The 26863-nt window shown below is 35.2% G+C and overlaps 7 protein-coding genes across 8 annotated transcripts in view; 2 read left to right on the top strand and 5 right to left on the bottom strand.

Annotated features, from left to right (window-relative positions):
• The window catches only part of LOC145306375 (uncharacterized), a 73060-nt gene that overhangs the window by 38117 nt on the left and 8080 nt on the right, over nucleotides 1–26863 (bottom strand). The window lies entirely within an intron of this gene.
• On the bottom strand, nucleotides 703–6018 carry LOC145306260 (uncharacterized). Its single transcript, XM_080148331.1, has 8 exons — nucleotides 5920–6018; nucleotides 5520–5642; nucleotides 5011–5208; nucleotides 3982–4600; nucleotides 3587–3728; nucleotides 1977–3295; nucleotides 1558–1644; nucleotides 703–1074 (listed from the first exon to the last, which is right to left on the bottom strand). Exons 1-8 carry the CDS (start codon nucleotides 6016–6018, stop codon nucleotides 704–706), a joined length of 2958 nt encoding a protein of 985 aa, XP_080004457.1. The 3' UTR covers nucleotide 703.
• LOC145306261 (uncharacterized) lies at nucleotides 6041–8024 on the bottom strand. Its single transcript, XM_080148332.1, has 4 exons — nucleotides 7872–8024; nucleotides 7327–7643; nucleotides 6876–7099; nucleotides 6041–6661 (listed from the first exon to the last, which is right to left on the bottom strand). The coding sequence occupies exons 1-4, from the start codon at nucleotides 7959–7961 to the stop codon at nucleotides 6519–6521; spliced, it is 774 nt and encodes a 257-aa protein (XP_080004458.1). The 5' UTR covers nucleotides 7962–8024; the 3' UTR covers nucleotides 6041–6518.
• LOC145306296 (uncharacterized) lies at nucleotides 8243–11514 on the bottom strand. Its single transcript, XM_080148376.1, has 5 exons — nucleotides 11354–11514; nucleotides 10921–11089; nucleotides 9901–10453; nucleotides 9255–9410; nucleotides 8243–8834 (listed from the first exon to the last, which is right to left on the bottom strand). Exons 1-5 carry the CDS (start codon nucleotides 11432–11434, stop codon nucleotides 8243–8245), a joined length of 1551 nt encoding a protein of 516 aa, XP_080004502.1. The 5' UTR covers nucleotides 11435–11514.
• Nucleotides 11547–15525, bottom strand: LOC145306262 (uncharacterized). Of its 2 annotated transcripts, XM_080148334.1 has the most exons (3): nucleotides 13787–15525; nucleotides 13108–13434; nucleotides 11671–12857 (listed from the first exon to the last, which is right to left on the bottom strand). In XM_080148334.1, the coding sequence occupies exons 1-2, from the start codon at nucleotides 13939–13941 to the stop codon at nucleotides 13128–13130; spliced, it is 462 nt and encodes a 153-aa protein (XP_080004460.1). In that variant the 5' UTR covers nucleotides 13942–15525; the 3' UTR covers nucleotides 11671–12857; nucleotides 13108–13127. The 2 variants fall into 2 exon arrangements, with proteins under 2 accessions (XP_080004459.1, XP_080004460.1); XM_080148333.1 differs by having other exon boundaries at nucleotides 11547–13434.
• LOC145306259 (ral GTPase-activating protein subunit alpha-1-like) lies at nucleotides 19391–23028 on the top strand. Its single transcript, XM_080148330.1, has 6 exons — nucleotides 19391–19427; nucleotides 20070–20177; nucleotides 20719–20836; nucleotides 21451–21537; nucleotides 22450–22506; nucleotides 22844–23028. Exons 2-5 carry the CDS (start codon nucleotides 20074–20076, stop codon nucleotides 22489–22491), a joined length of 351 nt encoding a protein of 116 aa, XP_080004456.1. The 5' UTR covers nucleotides 19391–19427; nucleotides 20070–20073; the 3' UTR covers nucleotides 22492–22506; nucleotides 22844–23028.
• LOC145306258 (uncharacterized) lies at nucleotides 23847–26014 on the top strand. Its single transcript, XM_080148328.1, has 4 exons — nucleotides 23847–24103; nucleotides 24481–24591; nucleotides 25153–25267; nucleotides 25869–26014. Exons 1-3 carry the CDS (start codon nucleotides 23955–23957, stop codon nucleotides 25208–25210), a joined length of 318 nt encoding a protein of 105 aa, XP_080004454.1. The 5' UTR covers nucleotides 23847–23954; the 3' UTR covers nucleotides 25211–25267; nucleotides 25869–26014.

The raw sequence follows: 26863 nt of genomic DNA, 5'->3' as shown, positions 1-26863 counted from the left end.
TGCTCTGGACTGAGTTGACTATAACTACAACCTGGTTCTGGGTTTACGTCTTCATCAGGATTTGATGTGCCTGCGCTTTCAGCATATTCCCGGCTTGAATTAATTTGTGCTCTGCTCGTGCTTGCTCTGCTCTGGTTTCTGTACAACACCGCATCAATTTGATTCGTTGATGGAAATGTTGTTTGTTTTCTGGGACGTTTAGGAGCTTCTTTGGTAGGCTTTGGCTTTTGGGCCACTTTTGCTTTTGGCCTGCGTTCTTCTTCTTCTTCTTCACTACTACTACTACTGCCAGTTCCAGTGTCTGGGTCTGATTGATGACCTTCATCTGTATCATCACTCTCTGGTGCTTCTTCTTTGATGTCAGAAAGTAATTCACCTTCTTCTCCATCTTTTTTCCACTTTGCTTTTTCTCCTACAAAGAAATAAAAAATGTTAAAGCAAATGTACATAATTGTAGCTTCAATATTATTTCCATACCTATATGAACATTAGTTACTATTAATCAGATTCAAATGAAAACAAGCAATATTTTTTACCCTATATTAATATGCCAATCAAAGATAAAAGGGGGAATTTTGCATTGGCAGTTGCTTTATAGGGGTACAATATGGAACTGTGAAGAAACGGCGTCGCCACCGCCGAGAACCGCCAATAAAAGCCCCAAAAAAGTGTCACTTTCGCCCACCCCCCCCCCCCCCATTTATTACATTAAGACCTGTAACTTACCGTCAATGTTGATGAGTTCTAAAATTTCCATTTGGTTGTATATCGAAACATTTGAGCCTACTGCAACAACCTCATAATGACCCGTGTGGTTTTCAATTATAATGGCAAGTTTGGGTAATATTATTCCACATGGATGTATCTGAATTTCCTTACTTGCATTGCCGTCATTCTTGCCCTCAATGTCCTCAACCTCCAAAATTTCGTCACTCTGGTTTCCGTCATCTTCGTTATCCACCTCGAATGATGGGTCATTGGAGTCCAGCTGTAAACTTCTCTTGGTTTTTTCTTCGGCTTCCAATGCGGTTTGCCTTCGCTCCCGGTTCTTCTTTGGAATGATCGCCACATCATCTAAATAATTATTATAGTCATTATTTCAAATAGTATAAATGTTACCCAACCCCCCCCCCCCCCCCCTCCAAGGAAATAGCTTAAAATCACCGCAGGACCAATACACAGAAGAGTAGAATCCGATCTCCAGGATACAGTTAATACCATAAAAAACCTAGTTTTTACCACTTTTATGGTAAAATTTTACCAGCCTATACGATTTAAAAGGTGGTAAAATTTTACCGTAACCTCGATCGATTCAGTGGTTACTGAGATCTTAAGCTTCTGACGGCCGGACAGACATTAAGCTACTTAGTATTATAGATAGCGGCTGCGCCCATACAAATTTTAGCCTAAAACCCTGTCAGGGCCTGTACGAAGTTTCCCTTAAAACAAAATTAATCCACAGGGTTTTTATCTAAGACTACTTCTCAACTAAAATATTAATAAACTTAAATTTAGGTGATACAGTTCCTACGTTTTTCAAACTATAAATAACAATACCTTCGGCATCCTCATCATTCTCATCACTGCTGCTTTCCTCCACGACACTTGTTGCCTTTCCAGTCACCTGTCTCTCGTTACTGTTGCCTGTAAATAATTAATTTATACATTAATTTTATACGTTTCCAAACAAAAAGCAAGTACTGAAAACATTTTTTCCACCCCCCCACCCCCCCTACTTGGTTGAAAAAAAAATTTTAAAAGGAAATGTGTTGTAGGAGGGATAGAATAAATAAATCATAGAGTTCTTTAAATATTTTTCAATTTTCCCCCTACTTGGTGAAAAAAAACTAGGGGGGGGGGGGAAGAAAAATTTAAAAAAAATTAGTAGCAGAGGAAAAAAAATCTTGTGCAGTATATACACAATACGAGGAAAGATAAAACTTATAAATAATAATTAATGTTCAACAAATATGTACCTGTGATTGAATTATTTCGTCCATAAAATTCTTTCTGTCTTTGCAGTGGTGGAAAGTTTGGTGGTTGTTCATCATCTTGCATTGGGACTGTATCATCAAGATTTCCCACATTTTGGCCCTCATCGTCTGTTTCAGAAATAATTATCTTCTTCGACTTTTTCGAGCCCTTTCCATGCTTCTTCCTTTTGGAGCTTGTGATGTTTTTAAATACATTTACTTTGGGTTTATTATTGGACTGGCTGTTGACAATTGGATCTTCATATAACCTACGTGGCTTTACTGGGTGCTTTACTGGTTCTGGAGTTACTGCTGGATTCTCCGCGGGTGGTATGCGTAAGTCATTCCCAATCTGATCATCATTTGAATTCATTTCAACGTCGTCGCCTCCGTCATCAATTACAAGCTCCTCACCATTGTTGCTTTCTTCATCAGCAATGTTTTCCATACCATTTTCTTCAACAGCATTGCCTTCAGCTTCATTGTCTTCAACAGCATTGCCTCCACCATCATTGTCTTCACCATCAGTGGATACATCAGCAGTGGAATCATCAGCAGTGGAATCATCAGCAGTGCAATCATCAGCAGTGGATTCATCAGCAGCATTCATCTTTCTATTTTTTGAAATTCTAGTTGCTTTCTCACTGGCATTGTGAATCTTTGTCTGTTCTTCACTCATTTCTGGTTTCAAATTGTTTGTGGCGTACGAATAATACATTACAGCTCTTTGTATAACCTTCTTATTACTATGGACTGTCTTGAAAAATTGCTTGGGGTTCTTTGCCATGTCTGCATAATTTTTGATCTGAAATGAATTTCTCGACCTGTCATTGTTTATTCTCAAGTAAATCGGGTTCTTTCCTTGAACTTCGTGGGGTAAGCAACCCATTGAGTGGGCACCTAACATGTGGTAAAATTTCTTGTCTTCGGCTGTAACACCTGGTGTTGAAGTTGTGATTGTCTTCGGTTTAATACGCCGCTTAATTCTTTGTATCTCTGCAGGGGCCAGATAAAATTCACACATCTGTAAGGCTGATCGTTTCTGTGCCTTTTCCTTCTTGTCTTTCTTGTCTTTCTTGTCTTTCTTGTCTTTCTTGCCTTTCTTATTGCTTGTCTCCTTCCTTGGCTTGATTTCAAAAACCTGTTCATACTTGTAGTTTGGGGTTGACAATGCGCGTTCTTGTTTTCGCGTTACCATCCCTCGAAATAGCCTCCAGCAGACAGGATCCTCATTAGCAATCATATAATCTTCGGCCCTCTTCTTATTTTCACAAAAACCAGTCGCGTCCTCTTTAAAAGTGTGTTCGAAATTGCGCAAGAACCTAGATAAAAAAAGGGTTTATATCAAAACAGTCTCAATATATAACATATAACATATATCAAGAAAAGATGAACTAAAAGTCTTGCCACATAAAAAAATACATGGTACAAAATTGAAATTCTTTGAAACATATGCCATAGAAATGTAGTTTAACAATTTAACAAGAATACAATATGCAGTTAACATTTCGTGAAACTACTTTTTTAACTAAAGAACATTGAAATGCATTTTGTAAAACTACCACTTTCACATTTAATAGACGCGGAATAGATGCGATAAATAATTGAATTACCTACAAGCTTGTATGTGGTTCCTCACTAGAAAAAGGTCGCTTGAAGACACATAGGTTCCTGTTCTCCACAAATTTGGTGGGATAGCTTCATGTAGGTACGTCTCGTTAAGCACTAACTTACAATGATCCAAGAAACGTTCCACTGAAATAATAATGAAATTTTCAATTAACTCTGCATAGGTACATGTTTATTATTGTACCAGGGGTGTATATTCTGCACAAGATTTATTTTCACAAATAAAATATATATATAAAAAGATTATTGTACATGGTCACCTGCTAGCAAGAATAGGAATGCCCCTTTTATTCGGTTTATTTCCCTTGCCCCCACCTCCCTTCTCCCTGTTTTAAACGTTTTCTCATCATGTCAAATTTACAAAATAATATTTACTTACCAGTTTCGTCATCAATAACTTCCGGAGCAGTCCAAAAGGCAGCTGTGATGCGGGCGTCAAAGGTGAACTGCTCGAACACGACATACAGGAAGGTTATGATGTCTCGGCATACTTTCAGTAAGGTTTGCCAGCCTATATCCACTTTCCGTGAGTCTTCGAAATTTTGGATGAAAAAGATAATTTCTTCTCTTCTCATATAACCATCTTTTTCCAAGGGGTCATGGTTCTTTATTCTTTCTTTGTAAAATTCTGGTGAGAAAATCTGGTCCACGACAACATCCTGATTCTCACTAGGCCCTTTATTCGCCTCCTCCTCATCAAGCTCATCCACATTGGTCAGTCTTCTTAGATCAGTCACCAAGGTTTCCACAATTTGGCCGGTTTTCTTCATTTCTGTTTTCAGGGTTTTAGTATTTTCAGCCATATCTCTTGATACACTGTCTTGCAGGTCTTTGATTTCATTCTTCACTAACTCATGGTTTGTGGACGTTTTGTTTACCAAGTTTCTGATGGACGCATTAATGGGCTCTATTTGATTTTTCATTTGTGAGGTCAAGAAAGTACGTAGCTGCTGAAATTGGTTCTGAATTTGGTTCATAACGGCCCCGGTGAACAAATCCTTAAAATGAAACATATTAAACCACATATTTTCAAGTCTTGGTATTTTAAAAACTACGTGGTAGAAAAGAAGACTATCCACAAACAAGAGCAAGTGATCCTAAGCATCTTCCATCATTTTTGGACTTTGACAAACAAAAAAACTTGGTAAAATTTGACCAACTTTTTGGTAAAAATTGACAAGGTAAATTTTTAGGCTAAGTCCAGATTTTTGGACTTTGACCAAAAAATCAACTTGGTAAAATTTGACCAACTTGTTTGTAAAAATTTACAAGGTAAATTTTTATTGGTCAATGTTTACCAAAAATTTAGTCAAATCTTACAAGTTATTTTTTCCAGGCTAAGTCGATATATATCCTAAATAATTGTAATTTGTATCCTCTGGATGACAAAATGAAATAAAAATAATACCTCGCTTTCTTCCATCTCACCAGAAGGGCCAGATGATCCCTGGGGTCGTGATGACTGGGACTGGGATCGTGATGATGTTGCAGGAGGAACTACAACTCTCGCGGTCCGTTGACTCGCGGAGTGGTGCCGTGCCCGTGGAGATGGAGGTGGGGTAATATTTATTGGCCTCATTGGAGATGTTGTGGTTCTAGTTGTGTTCTAAAAATAATATAGATAATTATTGTAAAGCATTACTTACCGAGGATTATAGTTTTAAACAACACCGGCATTATCCTAATTTTTTTCTTCTATTTTTTAAAACTTTACCCTCCCCCCCCCCCCTCTCCCGACAAAATGACTGTGTTAGGTTAGGCTAGGTTAAGTTATATGGTTAGAGGGACCCAATTTGTTCAACGGTTAACGAGATTTGTTGGTACAAACCCACAAACAGACATCATGTTAGTAAGTTTAGTTTAACAACAAAACACCAACAAACCAAAAACCGATAACAATAAAACTTAAAACCCTACCTTTGCTGTTGTACCTTTGCCACCTCCAGTAGATTTGTTGCTTCCAGTTTTGGCACTTGGAGCTTTGGCACTTCCACCTCTGGCACTTCCATTAGGTTTGCCACCTCCAGTAGGCTTGTTGTTCTAAAACAAGAAATAATTGTTGTATTTACAATGCATAAAAAGATATTAGATAGCAGTGGCTACGCCCCTAGAATTTTAATTACTAATATCAAATGTTAAACACACTGTGGAAAATTAATAAATAATTATACTTGGTCAATAATCTTTTGTGGTCTGTTAAGCATGAACCGATAAGGTTTTCCTTTCGATCCGGTAACATGCGAATTTATAAGTTTTTTGAGCGAAGGGTAGCAGCAATTTGTACAATAGTAAATTAGGCCTTAAATATAATTTTTACCTTTACAGAACTAGCACTCTTTCCAGTCCTCGTCATTTTGGGATCTAGCTTGATCAATTGCCAGTCGAAATTACGCTGTTGGATCCAGGTCGTTGGCATGGGCAATTTGCATAGTTTTAAATCTGAAATGTGTAGACAGAAATTAAAATTTTATGTAAAATTAAATTAAATTGCAAACATGTACTCTTTCAAATTACAGACTAGACTTATAACACTTTAACTTCATACCCATCGATGGCCAAAAAGGTAGGGTTTTGCTAAATTTAGTTGAAATGCCTTTTTTAAAATTAGCTATAAAAAATAATTTTAATGAAAAAAATATTTTAAAGTACATTTCACATAAATTCCAAATAAAGAGGGAAGGGCCTTCAGTTGAATTTTACAACATTTTACATACATATTATAACAAAAGGGGGGGGGGGGAAGTGACACTTTTTGAAACCAAAACTAAAAGTCAAAGGAACTGAACTAAAGAAACAGTTACAGATCTGTCATTTTGCATGGCAGTTGTTTTATAAGGGTACAATATGGAACTTTTAGTTTTGGTTTCAAAAAGTGTCATTTCCCCCCCCCCCTTTCTCTGCTTTCAATGTACAAAATTAAATTCCGATAGGAATTACGATGGAGACATCTTGATGCAACAGGTGTACGGAGATATGTGCTACTCTGTACTTCAGTAGGTTGGAGGCTAGTTGTGTTGGAGGATGGCTATAGTCTTCGGGATCGTCAGTCTTGCCTACTCCTAATACCAGGGGTGTATATTTTCAGTGTTTAAAACCATAAAACTTAATTCATATTTCCTAGACCCCCCCTCCCCCCTTTACCACACTCTCCTCCTGGCATGATAAGAGAATTACAAATAAATTGTGGTAGGTTAAAAAGGAATTAGATGAAATGTATAGTTCATGAAATATTTCTATACAACAATTAATCATGTGCAAAATATACACCCCTACCTATTATTCTGGAATCTTCAGGAAAGGTGTATGCCGGAAAAAATGTCCTCACTTTGTGGACCAACCATACTGTTTTATCACGACGGCAGTCTGGGACAAAGTAGAGGTCTTGGCAGTCTGTATAGAATTGATTTCTTTCGAACTTTCGTTTGTTGGCATTCCTTTTTCCCCTGACAGCCAGCTTTTCATTTATGTACGGTTTCACTGTGTGAAATATCAACAATCTAAATATGTCATTTATGTCATTAATGGCTGTTAAACGGAAAGGTATGTTGCTGGTGAAATCGTTATAGCTTAAGTGTTTGATCAGCAATACACGGAAAGAAAGTTATGTTACATTTTTAAAAATTACATTAAAATTTGTAAAGAGTGGGGGGGGGGGGGAGAAGTGACACTTCTTGAAACCAAAACTAAAAGTCAAAGGAACTCAACTAAAAAAAAATAGTATTACCTGTTTGAAACCTCTTTAAGGCCAAAATTATATCCTCGGATGTAAGTTGCAATCACATGATTGGCACTTTCGAAAGCATAACAACTGAACGCCATGGATGGTCCAAATCGGCGGACATGTTCCGGCATATGGTAAAGCATGTGAGTATTGTAACTCAAGCACGATTCGCCGTACATCTCCGCCAATTTTGAGTTCAGGACCATTATCATGGTCTTGAGCTCAGCCACACGTTCAGTTGTTATATGCTCTTCGAGACAGCGCAATATGTGGAATAAAAACTTGCATATCAGACGTTGTTCATCTTTAAGATTTGCCAACTGGAAACAAAAAACATTGTAATAATTTAAGGGAAAACTAGCTCTTTCGCCCCTAGCCTCTAGGGGCTTCGCCCTATATACTTATTGGAAGTCCACCCTCCTCAATAGAAATATATATATAATATAGCACACGTGCGCAAATTTAAAAAGAATGTTATTGCTATACAATATAATGAAACTGAAATAAGCTTTAAATTCTAAAAAGATTATAATATGGTAAAAACCTACCTCTGCATAAAATATCATATGGTAAAAGCCCAGTACTTTGAATTCAGAACTTTTCAAATTGAGGGCTAGCTTCTTCTCTGTCAGGCGCATGATGGACGTACGGGGAACGCGATCAAAATCGCCAACAAGCTTCAATTGATCGTTGATTTCATCTATAATTGGAGTTACTGCAGTTCATGGTAAAATATGGGTGATAAGGAGAAAATTTTCAAAATTTAAGTTCTTTAAACTTTTCAAACTAACACTCTTTTAAGCGGCATAACAAGGCGTACAAATAATGTGTAATAGACATAAATCTAAAAATGCAGAATTTTATCGCAGTGCCGAGAAATGCGCGAAGAAAACACCTATTTTACGCGTCATTTCTTTAGTCAAATGCAGTACATCCCTGTAATTCTCTCCATTTGAACTAAGTCTTCTTCTTCCAATTCTGGATAACTATTACGTCCTTTCTTCAGGTACGTCATCACTTTCTTTACATAGCCCAGGTGCAACGCGTGCATCGGATCACTGGGGGTATCTTGTATTAAATCCAAGCTCGGGTCAAGCTCAGAAAAACTGGTTTTCATGTTCTGATTATTTTCCTCTAACTTGCGGAATTTCTCGTCAGACCTCGGCGTACCCATATTTTGACTGTCACTGGGGTAAAATACATTCATTGATTCGAACAATACCAAGTTCTTTTGACGGAGATAAGTCTGTGAAAAAGCCATCCCTGGAAGGTCACAGTGTGGGCATCCATTTTTTGATCCATGGCCAAGAATGCCGAATACATCGGCTCTCGCAACGGCATCGTGGATGATGGTTCTACATTGAAAGGTATGTCCAGGTAATCCTTCTTGAATTAGTTTGTTGATGAATCGGGTAACATTATCCAGAAAGTTGTAACTGTAGGGACGCCTCCTCGTCTTCTCAAATATGCTGACTGGCAATATAACACTGAAATCCTTGTTGAAGAATAACCTGAAATAATAAAGAAGAATTAATAATAATAGCATTTAATACCTTAGACTTAAAATTGTAGTTACTGATTTATAAAACGTAAAGGCTGGTAAAATTTTACCGTAAAAGTGGTAAAAACTAGGTTTACTTATGGTATTAATTAAGTCCTGGTATACAGTAAGACAGATTTTTATATATGTATGCAATAGAAAAAAGTATCAATTGTAAACTTAGTTTTCTTTCTTATTTCTTTATTGAATGGTTTCCTAAACTTTGGCTTTAAAAATCTGGGCTGTCAATTGATGTAAAACAAATATTTTGATATCCTTTGAAATATAGGGTGCCAATCCTAAAAAATATTTTTTCGAGGGTCATGCTGTATATGAAAAGAACTTTATCCCAACCCAACCCTTTCAAATCCACAATATATTAATTACTTACCTAATCCAGACAGTATAATAGGAGATATGAGATCCCTGAGCTGCTTTCACTCCGTCGCCCGAGATGTCAAAAGTTATATGATCATCAACGGCCTGTTGTCCATTCAACCGTTTAAAGTCTGTGATGGCGTCTTGGAGGATCTCATAGGTAGGGAATCTGGAAAAAGAAATATATTTTTAACTAAAACTTGCACAATTCAAAGAAATTTTGCACCATCGGGCTCCAAATAATATTACGATGAAAAGTAATGGAACAAGGATGACAACATCCATAAAAACCAAAGCACTGTAACGGTACGACAAACGGACATTAACAATTGTGAAGTATCTGAACTGAATTTAAAAATATTAAAGTCGAACCAAAATTGAATGTAAGTAGATTTGTTAAAAAAAAATACTTCAAGAAGGATAAGGTTTATGCACATACTTAAATTTTAAGGAATTAATTATAGAGTGGCTTCGCTTATAATATTGTTCTCAAGTTGTCGCAGGAAGCAATATACCAAAGAATGATCAAACTGATAATTAGAACACTTGAAAGTTTGTTGTTAAAAAAGGAGAAAAATCGACATGTTTAAAATGGACGTACGGAAATTCTGGTAATGATTATAGAAATGCTACGCTTTCTAAATCGTATATAAACATACCTGCACTCAATCAGTGAACCAGGAGCATTTGTAGGATTATATTTGTTTTCTTTGATTTCAACTTTGTATTTGGGTTTGAATAATGTATTATATGACGGAAATTTGAAAATACACGAGCGTTTCAGAATTGCCAGGATGATTCTAACTTTGTTGTGAGAGATGTGGTTGTCTAGAACACAAACGCTTCTGAAATCATTAACAATTTCTTTCTCAAGTTCTGTAAGATGTTTGAAGGGATCCCCGTCATGATCGCCATCAGGTTCGCCATCAGGTTCGTCATCAGGGTCATCGTCATCATCTGGGTCAAAATCATCTTCAGGTATATCAAACAATTCGACGTGTTCCCAGTCCTCGGCATCTTGAATGCTGTCATTGTCTGCATCATTATTATCGTTGGTATTATTGTTGTTAATATTGTCTACAACAATATTAATGTAGTTTGTTTCTTCAGGATTGTTATTTAATCGCTCCAAAACTTGGTTTGCGTAGCATTGATAACATATACTTTCGGTTTCCTTTGTGAAGTTGGTATTGCAGCCTGTACAAACTTTACCTAAAAAAATACGATGTTAAACATGGTGTTTTATAGTTATAAACCTTCCCGGGACCTATGTGAAGGTACCCTGTAAAGGAGAACCCAATCGGTTCAGCGGTTAGCAAGATCCTTTTGAACAGACACACAGACATCCTGTTACTTTAGTATAAGGATAATGCCGTAAAGAAAAACTAGTCAAATTAGAAAGTTAAAAAATTAAAAATTCCAGAAAAAGTAGATAAATGTAGAGAGTGGGTGAAGGTGGGTTAGGTTAAGGGATCCCATGTAGAATATACACCCCTGGAACAAGGATATCTTGAGACAAACTTAACTAACGTTTGATCAAACCAATTGTTTGAAATTTAGATTGAAAGGAAAATAAAAAACAAAAATTGGGAGACAATGTTTGTGGGAATTTGGACAAACAAACAACAAACAGACAGACCGACATCGTTCTACTTTATATTACAGATATTGTAGGTTACCTTTTGACGATGCAGTTTCGTTCTCATATTCCACATCCATCAAATCCTCCTGCTGTTCTTCTTCTAGTAATGGCTGACTGTCTTCACTTTGTGGAGGTTTCTTGCGCCATTTTCTGTTTCTCGTTGCATTACAGAAGAGTTTTCTTATGGACCTCAGTTTATGCTGCAACTGGAAAAAGATTACATAATTAGTGAATTACTTATTTAAAATAATATAGGGGAGTTGTTATGGATCGTTATTTGGGCAAGCTACACGTGTCAATTGATTACAGTACATATGACTATACTGGTGTAAGAGCAAGCATGTTTATAGTGCGCTGACTGCAAGTGAAAAATAGAAATTAAAGTCGAGCATAGATTATACTTTAAGTACAGTAATGAAAAGTAAGGTCTCATCTTAAATATGTAGAAATAATTAGTTGTAAAAAGTCACCTGTACATTTTTCCTCTTATCTCCACTTCTTATACGCTTCAGTAGAGCTTTAGAGAGTGTACCAATCAAATTGTCTCCCATTGCAATAACGTCTAACAGAGGTGTATAGGTAACTCCTGAAATAAGAAGTATATGTTATAATCAGGGATGTATATTCTGCATGGGATCCCCTGCTCAGGGGGGGGGGGGGGGTGGAAATAAAAAATAAGTGGTTGGAGGAAAAAAAAATGTAAAAATTAAGAAAACTGAAAACATTTTTTCCATTTCCCCCCCCCCCCTCCTTGGTGAAAAAAAACTAAAGAAATGTGTGGTAGGAGGGATAAAATAAATGAAGTATAGAGTTCTTTAAATATTTTTCTATTTCCCCCCCTACTTTTTCAGAAAAATCTAGGGGGGAAAAAAAATAAAAAAATTTGTAGCAGGGGAAAAAAAATAAATCTTGTGCAGAATATACACCCCTGGTTATAATAATAAGGTTATTACTTGTTTACATATAACGAAAGAAGGAGAAAGTAAAAAAGGGGGGGGGGGGGGAGTGACACTTTTTGAAACCAAAATTAAATGTCAAAGGAACTCACAAAATAAAGAGTTAGAGTTACAAACAAGAAAATACCCTTATTTATTCTTTGATTGTCTATAAAATTAATTAAACTTACCTATCAAAATTGTGATCCAATTATACATACGTCATCCAGCGTTGGTCTGACATTTTTTTACTTTGAAAAAAATAACTATATACAATATACATAATATTTTGTTTGTTCCAGTCCTGACCTGGATAATACCTATATAAATTTCCTGCCTTCCCTGAAAAGCCGACGAACGCATATATAATCGAGCCCCACTGGTCGTGACTTTTGCAGAATTCTGCAGTTGCATGGAGTTTTATTATAACAACAATGTTGAACCCAGAAAATTTGTTAATTTGCTATAAAATAAATAATAATAAATAATAAAAAACAACATAACAAAAATATCAAAAAACAAAAACAAAAAATAAAACATATCAATTAAGATCTCCTAGAGAGCTATAGCCAGAAGCTTAAAAAACTGTACACGTGCATACGTAATCGTCGGCTTTAGGGGTAAATAATGTTTATTAATGTTTATATGCAGGAAATTATATATCTGCACGACCAGTGGGGCTCGATCACTGTCACCATGGGTACTTAATTATAAAATATATGGGCGCTGCAATCAAAGAGAGGTTAACGTAAATGTTCTGAAAGAACAAATTGATGTTATCCTCTTAGGAAATACCCCCCCCCCCTAGAAAAACGGCCCCTGGCCTCTACCTAGCCGTATAACTTAACCTAGCCTAACCTAACCCAGCAATTTAGTTTGGGGGGGGGGGGGGATGGGGAGTTAAATAATACAAACAAAATTTTCTAAGAGGATAACGCCACAAATTACAATTAAAATTCGCTTTCAGCATGGATATCCGGAGGCTGGATGAAATCGCCGGCGGCGAGCTCGGCTTCTCCTAGCTTCTCCTTTCTCTTCCCTGAAAGGAAAGAACATTGAATTAAAAATGAGAAAACTAAAGCGTTTTTTAATGAAGAAACTCAAAGAATTCTGAAACATTTTTTGGTTAAAAACAATTTTTTCCCCTGCTACAAAAGACAACTAGCCATGAACAAGAGCATGTGATTTGAAGCAACTTCCATCATTGATCCACTTATTTCTTTTTTCCCCCTCCCCTCCCCCCCCCCGGAGCAGAATATACACCCCTGCAATAATTTCGTAGTTTTTACCTTGTTACTCTGGGTTTTATTTAGAAAAAAGGGCTGACGTTGGTGAGGAAAGGTGCACAGTCGGCTTCATGGTCAATGACACGTCTCTCGGTATCATCCAGGCGGGGTCTCTCGTTCTCGTAGAGATTCTCGGGCATAGGTTCAATCTTCTTTAAGTGTGTCTCTACCCAACCGTGATGGTATAAAAGTTTTACTATTTCAACAGCGTCATCAATGCCACATGATTCTTCTTGAACTCGAATATTTAGCTTGGAGAAGAGTCTCAACATCCTAACCATGAGGGCGTCCCATCTGTCATGCAGCTCGTGGTATTGGTATGGATCCATCCTAATTTGAGGAATGATTATTTTGTTTGTCTTGTTTATTTTTGGGAGGGGTGTGATTAATGTTTTTTAACTTTTGGGTATTTTATTTGTCCTTAAACAAGGGGGGGGGGGGAGAAGGCCTGGAGCTCCGGAACCTGGAGGCCTATCCAAAAAATATTAAAACTTGGGAAAATTCATCATATAAGAATGATTTTATCCCTAATAACCTATACTCTCAGTCCAAAGATAAAGCCTATACTCCCTGTTTACGCAAATGTGTCAAAACTTCCCCCCCCCCCCCCCCTATTTATTTAGAACAAATTTTGTAGCAGGAGAAAAAAAATAAATCTTATACAGCTAATATACACCCATACCTGTTATTATGATGTACGCGTACCCAGGTGATTAACTTGAATAGCCTGTTATTCAGAACTATCTGAAAAGGTAGAATATTTAAGAAATAAAAAATTACAAAATAAAAATAGCTCGTATTCATTCGAATCCGGTGGATAGGAACAGGTGTTCTCATTCATACGCCAAAAAACTAGGTAACTAGCATATCGTATTATATGCATGGTTTTCTACGAATATAAAAATCTAAAAGCATAAGATTAAAAACAGTTATTTTTAGCCAGTGCCTCCGGCACCTCTGGGCCAAAAAAGTAGTTTCATTCTTATAATTGTACTCCTATATTTGCGACAATCCGTTTATACTACGGTGCAAGACATATATTTATTAATTTTACATTTAAAAAAGTCCTGTATATTACGTAAGCTAAAAAGAGTCCCAAAAATGGGAGAAAAAACGAATACGAAGAATATTTTAGAAAGAATTTTCAATAATTAATGATAAAATTTGAATTATAAAACAGAATGATACATATTAACGTCTTAATTCACTGTAATTTCACTAAAAATGATTACTAAAATACAAAAATGCACCGTAGTCATATAGTCCAGTTGAATTATTGCGCCGATGGAAAGTTACGGTTGCCAACATACAGATTGAATAGGTGGCAAAACACTTTGCAAGACAGTTATATTTTTAATCGTAAAATTGCAACGAATAATAACATTTCATGAATTATATAAGTTATGCAGTTTTAATTAATTAACCGGTAAAATATTAAAATGATATTATATACATAAGGTGTTTTTTAAAGTTTGGCAACTTTGTCCAGCACGTTGATTTTATCATCTGAAAACAGGGTTACGAAAGTTAAATAAATGTAAATTTTTTTTAATGTGAATGTAATATATTTTTGGCAATGACTTAAATGAAATATCATCGATAAAATATAAAAAAATATATTGCAATGGATATAAAAGAAATATTTTTCAATATAAAGTTGTATACCTGTACAGAGCATGTGCATGAATGCCGCTATACCGATTGAAAACTATTGTAAACAATGAGTGTTATAGTTCAAGTCTCTTAGAGAAAATACGTGTTATATCCAAGTATGATTGACAGGAGATGGTCCATGTCACAAGATTTATATGAATGTCAGTTAAGAACTCCTAGAGAGCTATATATTCAGAAGTTTAAAAAAGTACTTGTCTACCAGTCTTGGCTGTTAGTGTTGATATATGGACCCTGCAATCAAAGAGATGATAGTCAGATGTTTAAAAAAGTACGTGTCCACCTTCAGTCTTGGCTGTTAGTATATGGACCCTGCAATCAAAGAGTGGTTTGCGTAAAAGTAAGTGTTTAAATAATTTTAATATAAAAACATTAATAATATAGGACCTTGAGCGTACGGTTTTAGGCTGCCTTCGATTAACGGTTTAAGTTTTACTAGCGGCTATGCCCCTTAGAAGCCTCTAGGGGCACTTAAAGTAGGAAGAGAAAAGTCGAGGCCTCATCCTATTTTTAATTTGAGTTTCAGCTATAGATTAAAATAAATAAAAAGCTTCGTTGTAAAAGAGAACAATATTAATATATATAATAGGATAATTGTTTTAAGCCTTTTTTAAACCTTTTTGATTTGATCTAAGAAACACTTTTTATCCTATTCTTAATATTAAATAATCCGGGTTTAATATATATGAATGTAAGAAATATTAATAAATTATATTTAAATTGAATATTGTTTTTCAGGTTCAGCAACACTGATTCATCAGAAATAACTATTTGGGCGCTGCAATTAAAGATTGGCTCACATAGAAGTAAGTTTTAAATAATGTAATAAAAAAATCAATATAATTTAGGACCTTACGCATGGTTTTAAGCTACTTCGATAAACTGTTTGTTTTATAATTTTTTAAACCTTTTTGATATATGATATAAGAACGACTTTTTATCCTATTCTTAATATTTAAAGTATTCTACTATTAATATATATAAATAATAATAGAAATATTAACAAATTATATTTCAATTAATATTGTTTTTCAGACTTTACCAGGAATCAGATTCGTGAGAAAATATATGGGCGCTGCAATTAGTGAATGGTTTACATAGAAGTAAGTGTTAAAATAATTTTAATAAGAACATGGATATTTTAGGCCATGTTATTAAGACTATCCTTTAACGAAACCTTTTTAATTCAACCTTGCTACGAAGCCTTGTGTGATACCGGTAGAGTGTTTGATTTCTTAGGGAACCACACTAATTACATAATATTATCTTGAGTTAGACAGGTTTTATAAGCTGTAAACAGACTAATACAATTAGATATGTCATTATCTTTAAATTATTTATTATAATTTATATAATAGCACCTTTGAAATAAGCTCATATTATATCCAACCTATATTCGCCCTTTAAGGTTTATGATTGTTTTAAGCGTAACGAAGTTTTATACCCTTAATAGAAAGATATTATAAGATGTGTTTTATGTAAAATAATATTAAAAATATATATAAATTATATTTCAATTAATATTCTTTTTCAGGTTTAGCTTCGCACACAGCTGGGTGTATTCTCTGATTATAAGCTGACCGCAATTCGACCGTGGAACATTTCTTAAGCACCAACATGAAGCTGTTGCCATCAGAAATTCATCCGTTAAAAGTAAGTGTTTAATTATTTGTAATAAAAGATAGTTGGAATAATCCTACACGCAACTACGGCAACACCTCGGCCCCAAAAGGTAGTTTCCATGTATACAAGCATAACAAATATGAAGTTAATATACACAGACACACATCGAACTACCTTTATGAAACTGTATACTAAATTATATTAACAATTAAGCTATTATTAAATTTATTAGATAGATATTAAACTGGTTAGACAAAAGTTAATACATAAAAATAATGTACTAGATAGGTAGCTATTTAAAATTAGATTTTACTACTTTATATTATTGAAACAGTACATTCAGGATATTATTAAAATCTAAACAGCATTACATTCATCCTCGTGCATGTTTACTTCGTGAAGAACAGCTGCCAGTTCGGCAGCCTGGGCAGCGGCGGGCAGCAGAGGGGAAGGACGGCAGCGATTAAGATGTGTAGTAATCCATCCATGTTGATATAACCTCTTACAAACCTCCCTCTGGATCTCGACATTGTCAGTTCTGGCTCTAATCTCTAGACTCTCTCTTAGTACTAACATACGACTATTTAATTCATACCATAACTCCAAATTCCCGTTATAAGACATTCTTAGTTTCTCTCAGTCTGGTTATGTATTGATAACTGAATTAAACTTTCTCTAATAAGCAGGCACATACACAAGCTGTATCTACTTTCTCCATGAAATTTTCCCAAAACCGTTAACTTTCCTTTTTGTAAGGCCTTTTTGATTTGTTAATCCTTTAATTGCTTAATTTAAAAATGAATATTCTTTTTCAGGATTTTGGAGTTGAACCAGTTTTGAAGTACGTGGAGCTTTGCAGTTCCATGGAGAACAACTAGAGTTCCATCTCAACATGTAACAGTCACAGATTATACAAAAAATTTCATTATTTATTATAACGACAATGTTGAACCGAGAAAATATGTTAAAATATGTTAGTCAGTTAAAATTAACAAATAATTTACAGAACGATACTAATAAGTTTTATTATGACGATCAATGTTGAACAGAGAATATTCTGTTAGTCAGTTAAAATTAACTTAAATAAAGCGTATTGATTACAATCAGTGTTTATTATGACGACAATGTTGACACCTAACATTCCACAGCTAAAATTCTAAAAAATATTGACTTTAACATATAAAGCGTATTGATTACAATCCGCCCAATCGGTGTTTATTAATTAAGTTCTACTCGAGAGCTCCAAACATTCCACAAGCTAAAATTCTAAAAAATGTTATTTACAGAAACGATACTAGTAAGTTTTGTAGTTTCAGTATTGACCTGGATAATATCTATATGACCTGTTATGTTATAATATGAAATAAATTCTAAATAAAATCATTATCATCATTATATTTTATTTGCGATTTTTATCATTAAGTAGAAGGATGTTTGTTTGGAAAAATCTGGACTTAGCCTAAAAATTTACCTAAAAATATTGACAAGAATTTAATTAACAAGTAAGAATGGAAAAACCTACCTTAAATACTGGAGATCTTGAGGCAAGTATAAACTTGTGCACTTTTAATTTGGAGGTACTAGTTTCTATCAAACAATCAGTAAACTCTGGATCCTCAAAACAATTCTCCAGGTCACCAGAGAGACAGGATACTGCACTTTCAGGTCCAGGTTTTATAACTTCCAGCCAAATAGTCAGAGTACCTCCAGGTAGGAGACTTGCCTGATTGTTCTTCAGTACATTAATCTCCATAAAAGCAGCATTACAATTTACCTCTCCAGGTGGCACTGTTATCAATCGACATTTAGGCATCAGTAGTAGACTGTTGTTATCTTGGATGCCAATCTTTTGTAGTTTCAGTATTGACCTGGATAATATCTATATGACCTGTTATGTTATAATATGAAATAAATTCTAAATAAAATCATTATCATCATATTTTATTAATTTCATATTCCATATAACGAAAGCAAATAGTGCTGAGTAAAAGGATGCTTTGTTTGGAAAGTATTAGGTCTGAATATTTCCTCATTATATTTTATTTGCGATTTTTATCATTAAGTAGAAGGATGTTTGTTTGGAAAAATCTGGACTTAGCCAAAAAATTTACCTTGTCAATTTTTACCAAAAAGTTGGTCAAATTTTACAAAGTTTTTTTTTTTGGCAGAGTCCAAAAATCTGGACTTAGCCTAAAAATTTACCTTGTCAATTTTTACCAAAAAGTTGGTCAAATTTTACCAAGTTTTTTTTTTTGGCAAAGTCCAAAAATTTGGACTTAGCCTAAAAATTTACCTTGTCAATTTTTACCAAAAAGTTGGTCAAATTTTACCAAGTTTTTTTTTTTGGCAAAGTCCAAAAATTTGGACTTAGCCTAAAAATTTACGTTGTCAATTTTTACCAAAAAGTTGGTCAAATTTTACCAAGTTTTTTTTTTTGGCAAAGTCCAAAAATTTGGACTTAGCCTAAAAATTTACCTTGTCAATTTTTACCAAAAAGTTGGTCAAATTTTACCAAGTTCATTTTTTTTGGCAAAGTCCAAAAATCTGGACTTAGCCTAAAAAAATACCTTGTCAAATTTTACCAACTTTTTGGTAAAAATTGACCAAATTGTGTTTTTTTGTCTAAGTCCGAAAATTCGGACTTAACCTGAAAAATAGAGTTGTAAAATTGACCACATTTTTGGTAAAACTTCCAAAAGTGGTAAAATTGAAAAAAAAAAAAAAAATTTAAATTTAGGCTTCATTGTATAAAAGTCATTATTTTAAAGTACTACAACTGATTATGAAGAGCTGTTTTTTATTTAAAACACAAAAAACGGGTTTTTTTGTTTCGTCAAATTTTACAAAAAAAATGGTAAAATTTGACTAATTTTTTGGCTAAAATTTTTGCTGGTAAAATTTACCACGAAACTGGTATATTATACCAGGTTGACCAGCTTTACCACTTTTCTGGTAAAACGATTTTTTTTTCTGGTATTTCGTAGAACCTGGGTATTAGTGGTTGAAAAGTTTGTACATTATTATTACAGGTATTGTGTCTTTAAAGGGACTGTGAACGTAAATTTTTCTCATCTTAATATCAAATCTTAACATTATCTTATTCATAATATCTCACAGATAGAGCAAAACGCGCTTTTGTTTGCTTAAAAAACGGCTTTTTCCGACGATTTTTATAAGGTACAGGGAAAGGAAGAAATTTTCCGTATTATATAAAATGTCCATTAAATTGATTTTTTGGTATTATCCTCTTAGAAATTTTTTTTTCAATATTGAAAATTTGAGTACCCCCCCCCCCCCCCCCCCCCCGACAGCGAACTATGAACTCTGGCCGCAGCGCTCGGCTCCCTAGCCTGCCTAGCCGCAGCGCTCTGCCCCCTTGCCTGCCTAGCCGCAGCGCTCGGCCCACTTGCCTGCCTAGCCGCAGCGCTCGGCTCCCTAGCCTAAAACCTAACCTAACCTAAAATAGTTGTTCGTCGGTAGTCGGGGGGGGGGGGGGGGGGGGGGGTACAAAATTGAAAAAAATTGAAAAAAAAATTTCTAAGAGGATAACGCCGATTTTTTCTCCCAATATAGCTAAAATTAAACTTTTTCACATGGTACAGAAAGACATCCTGTTAATTTTATTTAAGAAATAGATATTCCTAATCTAACAATAATTTTATTTTGGTCAGGTTTATGGTAATGAATGTAAAGATGGACGGGCGAACATGGGAGCAGTTACTCTTTATCTTGCTGCAGATAACTCAACTCACCCTCACAGAAACACCACCAAGACGCAGGCACATAGATAATTATTATAGAGAAGTTACGATTTTCTTTAAGTATTTAAGAACAAATTCACTAGCATTTTGCTTGTAAAGAAGAAGTAATGAAATTAGTTTGTTTAGTCAGCACACTAAATCTAAAATAAAGAAAAATTGATATTAATGTAGTTTTGACCTAAACAAAGAGTTTCCAGTATGGCTTTGAAACCGATAAATATCCCCTGGATTAAAAATGGTTCTGGGCCATACTGAAAAATTACGTATTACAGACAATTTTCTATGAACAATAGTCTAGAAATTATATTATCAATACCAGCTTTGTTAGGCCAGTCCTTTGGCCCCTCGGCAACAAAATTGCTATTGATCTGAAAATTTCTCATTTTACCAGTCGCGGAAAGCTGTCTATAATACGACGCGATAAATAAAATCAGAGACAAAAATACCATTTTTAGATAAAAAGTATACTTTATACCTACCTACACACTTAAATAAAAATAGCCTATTTATATTTAATTTGTTCTTGGATCTTTAGTTAATAGTTATCTATGCTTATCAGGGAGGACACCCTTGGAGGAAGGTTGACCCAGGCCATCTTCCAGACCCTCATTGTCACATGGATCAAGGCTAATCTCTATGTTGTTGTGTCCTGTGAACTTTGGGATCAGTTTCTAGAGGTAATGTTAGCTATACTATAATTAAGATAACCTGCAGAAATAGATATTTTATTACTTGGATGTTACACTAGATTTTTATTTTCTCTAATAAAGTAAAACTCCCAGTGGGCTAAAATGACGATAACCCTAATTCGCCCCCTTTACTCCATTCCGTCCCGTCCTACTGGATAAACAAACTGACCATTGAATGAGTTTCATGTTAGCAACCTAAATTGACTTCAATTTTTCCACTGTCATCAATATCCACGTATATTCTATATCCATTCCATAATGTTTTATTTGTTCTACAGTACAGGAATCAGATCTATTTGCCAATCGTCCTAAAGACAACCAATGGTTGATTGTACGTCAAGCTTTTAATTTTAAGAGGGATAAAATGAGGGATTTCAAAGGTTTGAGGTTGGTAATCTAATATATTTTTTTTTTAATTTTGAAGGGAAACAAATAAGGGGTTTTACGGGTTGAGTGGAGTTAACACCCTTTAAGCCCCACCCTTTAAAATCTGTATCAAGAATTAAAAATGAAGTTTGGGGACGAATTTTTGCTTCATTAATTTAGATGAATTATTTTTCCACCAACTTTTCTACTTGTCAAAATAAGTTCGTTTGTTTTAGGTTTTGAGTGGACTAACTTTATGGGAAGAATTAATCCGGGAGTGGTTTAAGACTATGGAAACCCTTACCAGAGTGTTAGCTAGACAGGTATATTATTTTTTTAATGTTTTTTCCATTAAAGTTTATAAAAATAATCTATATATTATTACTGGGATGTTGTACCACATTTTCATTTACTCTGATAAGGAGATGCTCACAGCTGGCTAAAATAAAGATACCCCCCTTCTTTAAACCCAATCCTTACCCTACTACTGGTTGAACAAACTGACCAATAAACGAATTTCATGTTAGCAAGCTAAAATAACGACAATTTTTTCCCCCTGTCGTAATATCCACGTATATTCTACATTCATTAGAGTAGGTGGTATTATCCTTTTAGAAATGTAGTGCTCGGCTCCCTAGCCTGCCTAGCCGCAGCGCTCGGCCCCCTTGCCTGCCTAGCCGCAGCGCTCGGCCCACTTGCCTGCCTAGCCGCAGCGCTCGGCTCCCTAGCCTAAAACCTAACCTAAAATAGTTGTTCGTCGGTAGTCGGGGGGGGGGGGGGGGGGGGGGGGGATACAAAATTGAAAAAAATTGAAAAAAAAATTATAATTATAAAGATGTAATTTTGTTAATAATCATTAATGATGTGGATCAATTTATCGGGGATTGCCTTATCCCTTTAAATCCTTGAAGTTTTACCAACAAAATTCCGTTTGTCCCACTGTCTTATTTGAGAGCTTTACTCTCATAAACGTTATCATTGTTATTTTGTGGAAGGGAATTATGTTTTTTGTAAACGCGAAGCTTTTCTATAATTAGTGTTGGATGGCCGGTCTGTATGGACGAAACTCATAGCTATTATCATTAATTCAAGCATGTAGGAATTGTCCTATCTATTTCAAACTTGTTACCTACTGATTATTTTGGTCTAGCTAAAAAGTATAAGGTTTCTACTTTTGTCGTATTTTTTTAGTTTCATACCTATAGTTTTTGATTATAACAAATTCTTTTATTTAGATTGTAAAGAAACAAGACCTCAGATCAGCATTTGAAACATAGGGGGCAGTTGAAGAAGTAAGTTACAGAAAAGTTTCGCAGCTTATATTTATCTTTGTAGATCTGTATAATAATACAAACAATATTTTGGTTTCTTTACAACAAAATGGCTGGGTGTTGCCACCCCCTTAAAAGTCAAGGCTTGCCTTCACCTTTTCATTACTTGAATTTTTTGTTTGAAACTTTCACTACTGCTTTTAGTTAGGTTTAGGGAGATCAAGAAGGGTTTAGAATATTCCACAAGGGTAGGAGGTATTTTTAAGTTATAGGGAATTGTTTTGATTTATTTTTACCTTATTGTTATTAAACAAACTTCAGGTCTTGAAGTTATTTTTACTTCACTTTATTTTTTAAGGAAATGAACGGTACATTATATGCCGGTGAACGGCTGAGAGTGGAAATATCCCGGGGACGAGGCAGGGGACGTGGAGGCGGTGATAGAGGACGCGGAGGTGATAGGGGGCGCAGTTCTTACAGAGGTAGAGGCCGGGGTGGGGGCGGGGATAGGTATGAAAGACGCAGCCCCCCACATTACTCTAGGAAAGTTTTTGTTTTAAAAAGTAAAAGTTAGAAAATCTTTAGGTAGGCTTATTTATTAAATGTAACGTTTAAAAGCAATGCATTTTTTGTAATTTCGCCATGGACTGACGTACAGTTTTGTTATAAAGTTGCTGCGCTAATAAAACAGCAGTACCTAAGATAAAAAAATTTAAAATTAATCTTCCAAAATACTTACTAAAAATCATCGAATTTTTTTTTTCAAAATGAAAACATTTAAAAATAACAGAGGTGGCTCTAGAGGAAGGGGAGGTGATAAGGGTGGCTTTAGAGGCAGAGGCCGTGGAGGGGACAGGGGTGGTTTCAGAGGACGTGGTGGCAGAGGGGGTGGTAGATCCCCTCCACCAAGGTAAAATTTTAAATTTTAAGATTAGTTTAGATATTGCTAGCGGCTGCGGCCCTAGCATTTAGGGGCTCTGTATTAAAAAGGATAGATAGGGGACAGAAATATAGTCTAAAACCATTCCGTGTCATATGAGAAGCTTTCCTACCTATAAAGGAGAACTCAATCGGTTTAGTAGTTATCGAAATCTTAAGCTAAAGACAAAGAACCTTTTTACTTTAAACAATTTAGTATATAAACAAAATATATTAGTGTAATTTCCAAATTTGCTAACTTTAAATGCCTACCGTCTCTTTTATTGCTTTATTAAAGATTTTCTAAAATTACAATAACTTTCCTACCTAGATATGCTCTTTTTTATTAGTTCTTCCCTTTTCTACCAATCAAAAAATTTTAAAAACCTTTTTTTTAATGAATTTTAACTTTTTAAGTAAATTATTTTTATTTTTTCAGGTATTAGAGGAGAGATGGCTACGGACCCCCCTCACATTACTTCACAAGGGAGGCACACCCCAGGGGCGACTACTCCCCTCCACAACAACGTTACAGAGGCCCCCCACCGCCAATGAGGGATATGTCGCCACGAGGACCCCCCCGCGGACCTCCTCCCCCCCACCACAGAGAATATTCCCCGTCACCCAGGAGGGGACCTCCCGGTAGGGGCCCACCACCCAGGGATTACTCACCTGAACCAAGAGGTCGGCCACCCCCAAGGTAAAATCAAATTTATATCAGGGATGTAAAGGGATAAGTCAATGGCCGATAAACTGATGAACATCAACATCGATGATACATAAAATTAGTGGTTAAAAAACGTTTGAACACTCAACTTATTGAAACAATAAATCAAAATTTAATTAACTCCCCAAAGTAGTTACCTAAGCCAATGAATAAGAAAACGTTATAATAAAACTTTTGGGACTGATGAAATTAACAGTTCATTGTCTCCTCTCAATAATGACATAAAGTACCTAGTTTTTTTACCTAATTTGATTTTTAATAGGTATTTTTTAGAATTTTGATGATATATGTTATTTTTAATAGATAACGACATAACATTTACTTATTATAAACTAATCTGAATATTCAAGGTACATGTCACCACCCCCATCCAAAGGGCCACCAGGTGACTATTCTCCAGGACGCAGGGGACCTCCACCCTCCCCGGGTAGACGTGGACCAGGGACCAAGGCTATTCAGGAATGGGTTATTAAATGATTTAAGACGAAGTAAAATATTGTTTAAGTTTAAAAAAAGATTGTACTAAAATAATTTACGTTTCTGTAGACACAACGGGAAACATGGTTCTTATGGGATAGGACAAAAGACGAAGTATTGAAATTAAATCAAGATTTACCTAATAAAAATTAGGTACTCAAAGTTTTTGAGTTGACGAATAAGTAAACTTGTTTCTGAAACTTTGGATACCATTATGATATTTACACCATATTTTACCCTCCCTGCCTGGGGTTTAGGTCTAAATTTATCTAATATTAGTACTTGTTTGGGACAGGGATCTAAAGGGACAAGACAATGGCGGATAAATTGATGTACATCAGCAATGATGATACACAAAATTACCCCTTCTGTGGAGTATAATTAGTTGTTGAAAGCTTTAGACACTTAACTTGATTAATCAACCATTCAAAATTCAATAAAAGTCCCTAGAGTTGTTAAAGCAACGAAGAAGAAAATAAAGCTTTGGGGACTAGTGTAATAAACAGTCCACTTCCTTCCTTCATTTAATCCTCCATAACTTAGGACCCCGCGTTCCACGACTCCATACGCCACGTGAAGCATATAATCAGTAATGCCGAGTAGTATGGACACAGCATGTTCTTGTTAGCCAGGGATGTTGTTACTGCTTATGTTTTCCAGGTAAGCTTTCCCTTTATTTTTTCTCGTTCTGCGTTTTCAAAGATGTTTAGTTAGATAAGTTTGCTGATTTTTTTGCCACGTGTCAAGATGCCTGTAGGAAATGAATGAGGGGGGAGAGGGGGAGTCGAACCTACACACTTTTATTTTTGCTTTCAAAAGAAAAAATTTAGGTGTGAGAGTAAGGGGGGGGGGGGAAGTTCTGACACATTTGCGTAAACAGCGAGTATAGGCTTTATCTTTGGGACGGACGGACGGACGGACGGACGGACGGACGGACGGACAGACATCGTTCTACTTTGTATTATAGATTAGATATTTAGTAGGGAGGGATGGGACATTGGGCTGTAAATTACACTAGCCCCCAAAGTTTTCAAATAACATTTTCTTATTCTTTGGCCTAACAACCTTGGGTACTTTTATTGATTTTTTATTGGTTGGTTCATTAAGTTGAGTGTCCTAACATTTCAATCACTTATTGTAATCTACAGAAGGGGTAACGATGTGTATCATCATTAGAGATGAACATCAATTTATCAGCCATTGTCTTATCCCTTTATATCCCTGTAATTATCTAATTAACTAATGAGCAATTTTATTCCAGGTTGAATATCAGTGATACGAGGTCGAATGGGGCCGGTGCCCAGCAAATCCAGGAGGTTGCGCAACAGTTTTCGCGGCCAGAGCAGTAGAATCAAGAAAAATATGTTTAAGTGTTGTTTCAATCAATAAAGATAAAAATGAAAACAATTTTTTTTTATTTTTGCGATTTATACCTACAAGCGATGTTTTTCTATAATTAAGGTCGTTTTTTACCACTTTCTCGTGATTTTTACCACCCGTTTTTACCACAATTTTTGGTAAATTTTTACCATATTTACCCTATTTCTGGTAAAATTTTACCAATTTAGGGCAAAAATATTACCAGGTGTTGAACAGTTTTACCACTTTTTCGGTAAAATCTTACAGAAATTTGCGGTAAATTTTACCAAAAAAGTGGTAAAAATTGGTCAAAATCTGGTATAAATTTGCGTCCTAAAATGGTAATATTTTACCGGAAATCTGGTAAAATTTTACCGATAATTGTGGTAAAAATCGCTGGTAAAAAGCGTCTCGGAGTACCACAAAAAGTGTTTTTACCACGGTTACGGTAAAATTTTACCACCTTTTAAATCGTATAGGCTGGTAAAATTTTACCATAAAAGTGGTAAAACCTAGGTGTTTTTATGGTATTAATTAGAACCTGGGATGTAACTGTCTTTTATATAAAACGAGTGGTTTTTCCTTCTTTATGAAGCTATTGATTTTCTAGTGATGAGGGGGGGGGGGTGGTATAATTTAACCCTTAAAACCCTCACATCACCAATAAAAAGATTTTCTAAATAATAAAATAAAACTTTAAATTTGGTCGATTGATTGTTGAAATATTCTACTTTAAACCGAAAGAAACAGTACTACTTTCTTATAAGAATTTATTGTGATAAATGAAATGGCATAAAACTTTCCTTAGACCTAGGTGAGGAGGCCATAGAGTACTCAATCGTAAAGTGATATTAACAGATAGACAAAAAAAATTACTTCTTTATATAATACAAATAA

The sequence above is a fragment of the Acartia tonsa genome, chromosome 14 (assembly GCF_053477335.1).
Source record: "Acartia tonsa isolate MP-2025a chromosome 14, ASM5347733v1, whole genome shotgun sequence".
Lineage (NCBI taxonomy): Eukaryota > Metazoa > Arthropoda > Copepoda > Calanoida > Acartiidae > Acartia > Acartia tonsa.
The sequence above is the reverse complement of the archived record's forward strand: the minus strand, read 5'-3'. Positions and strand labels throughout refer to the sequence as shown.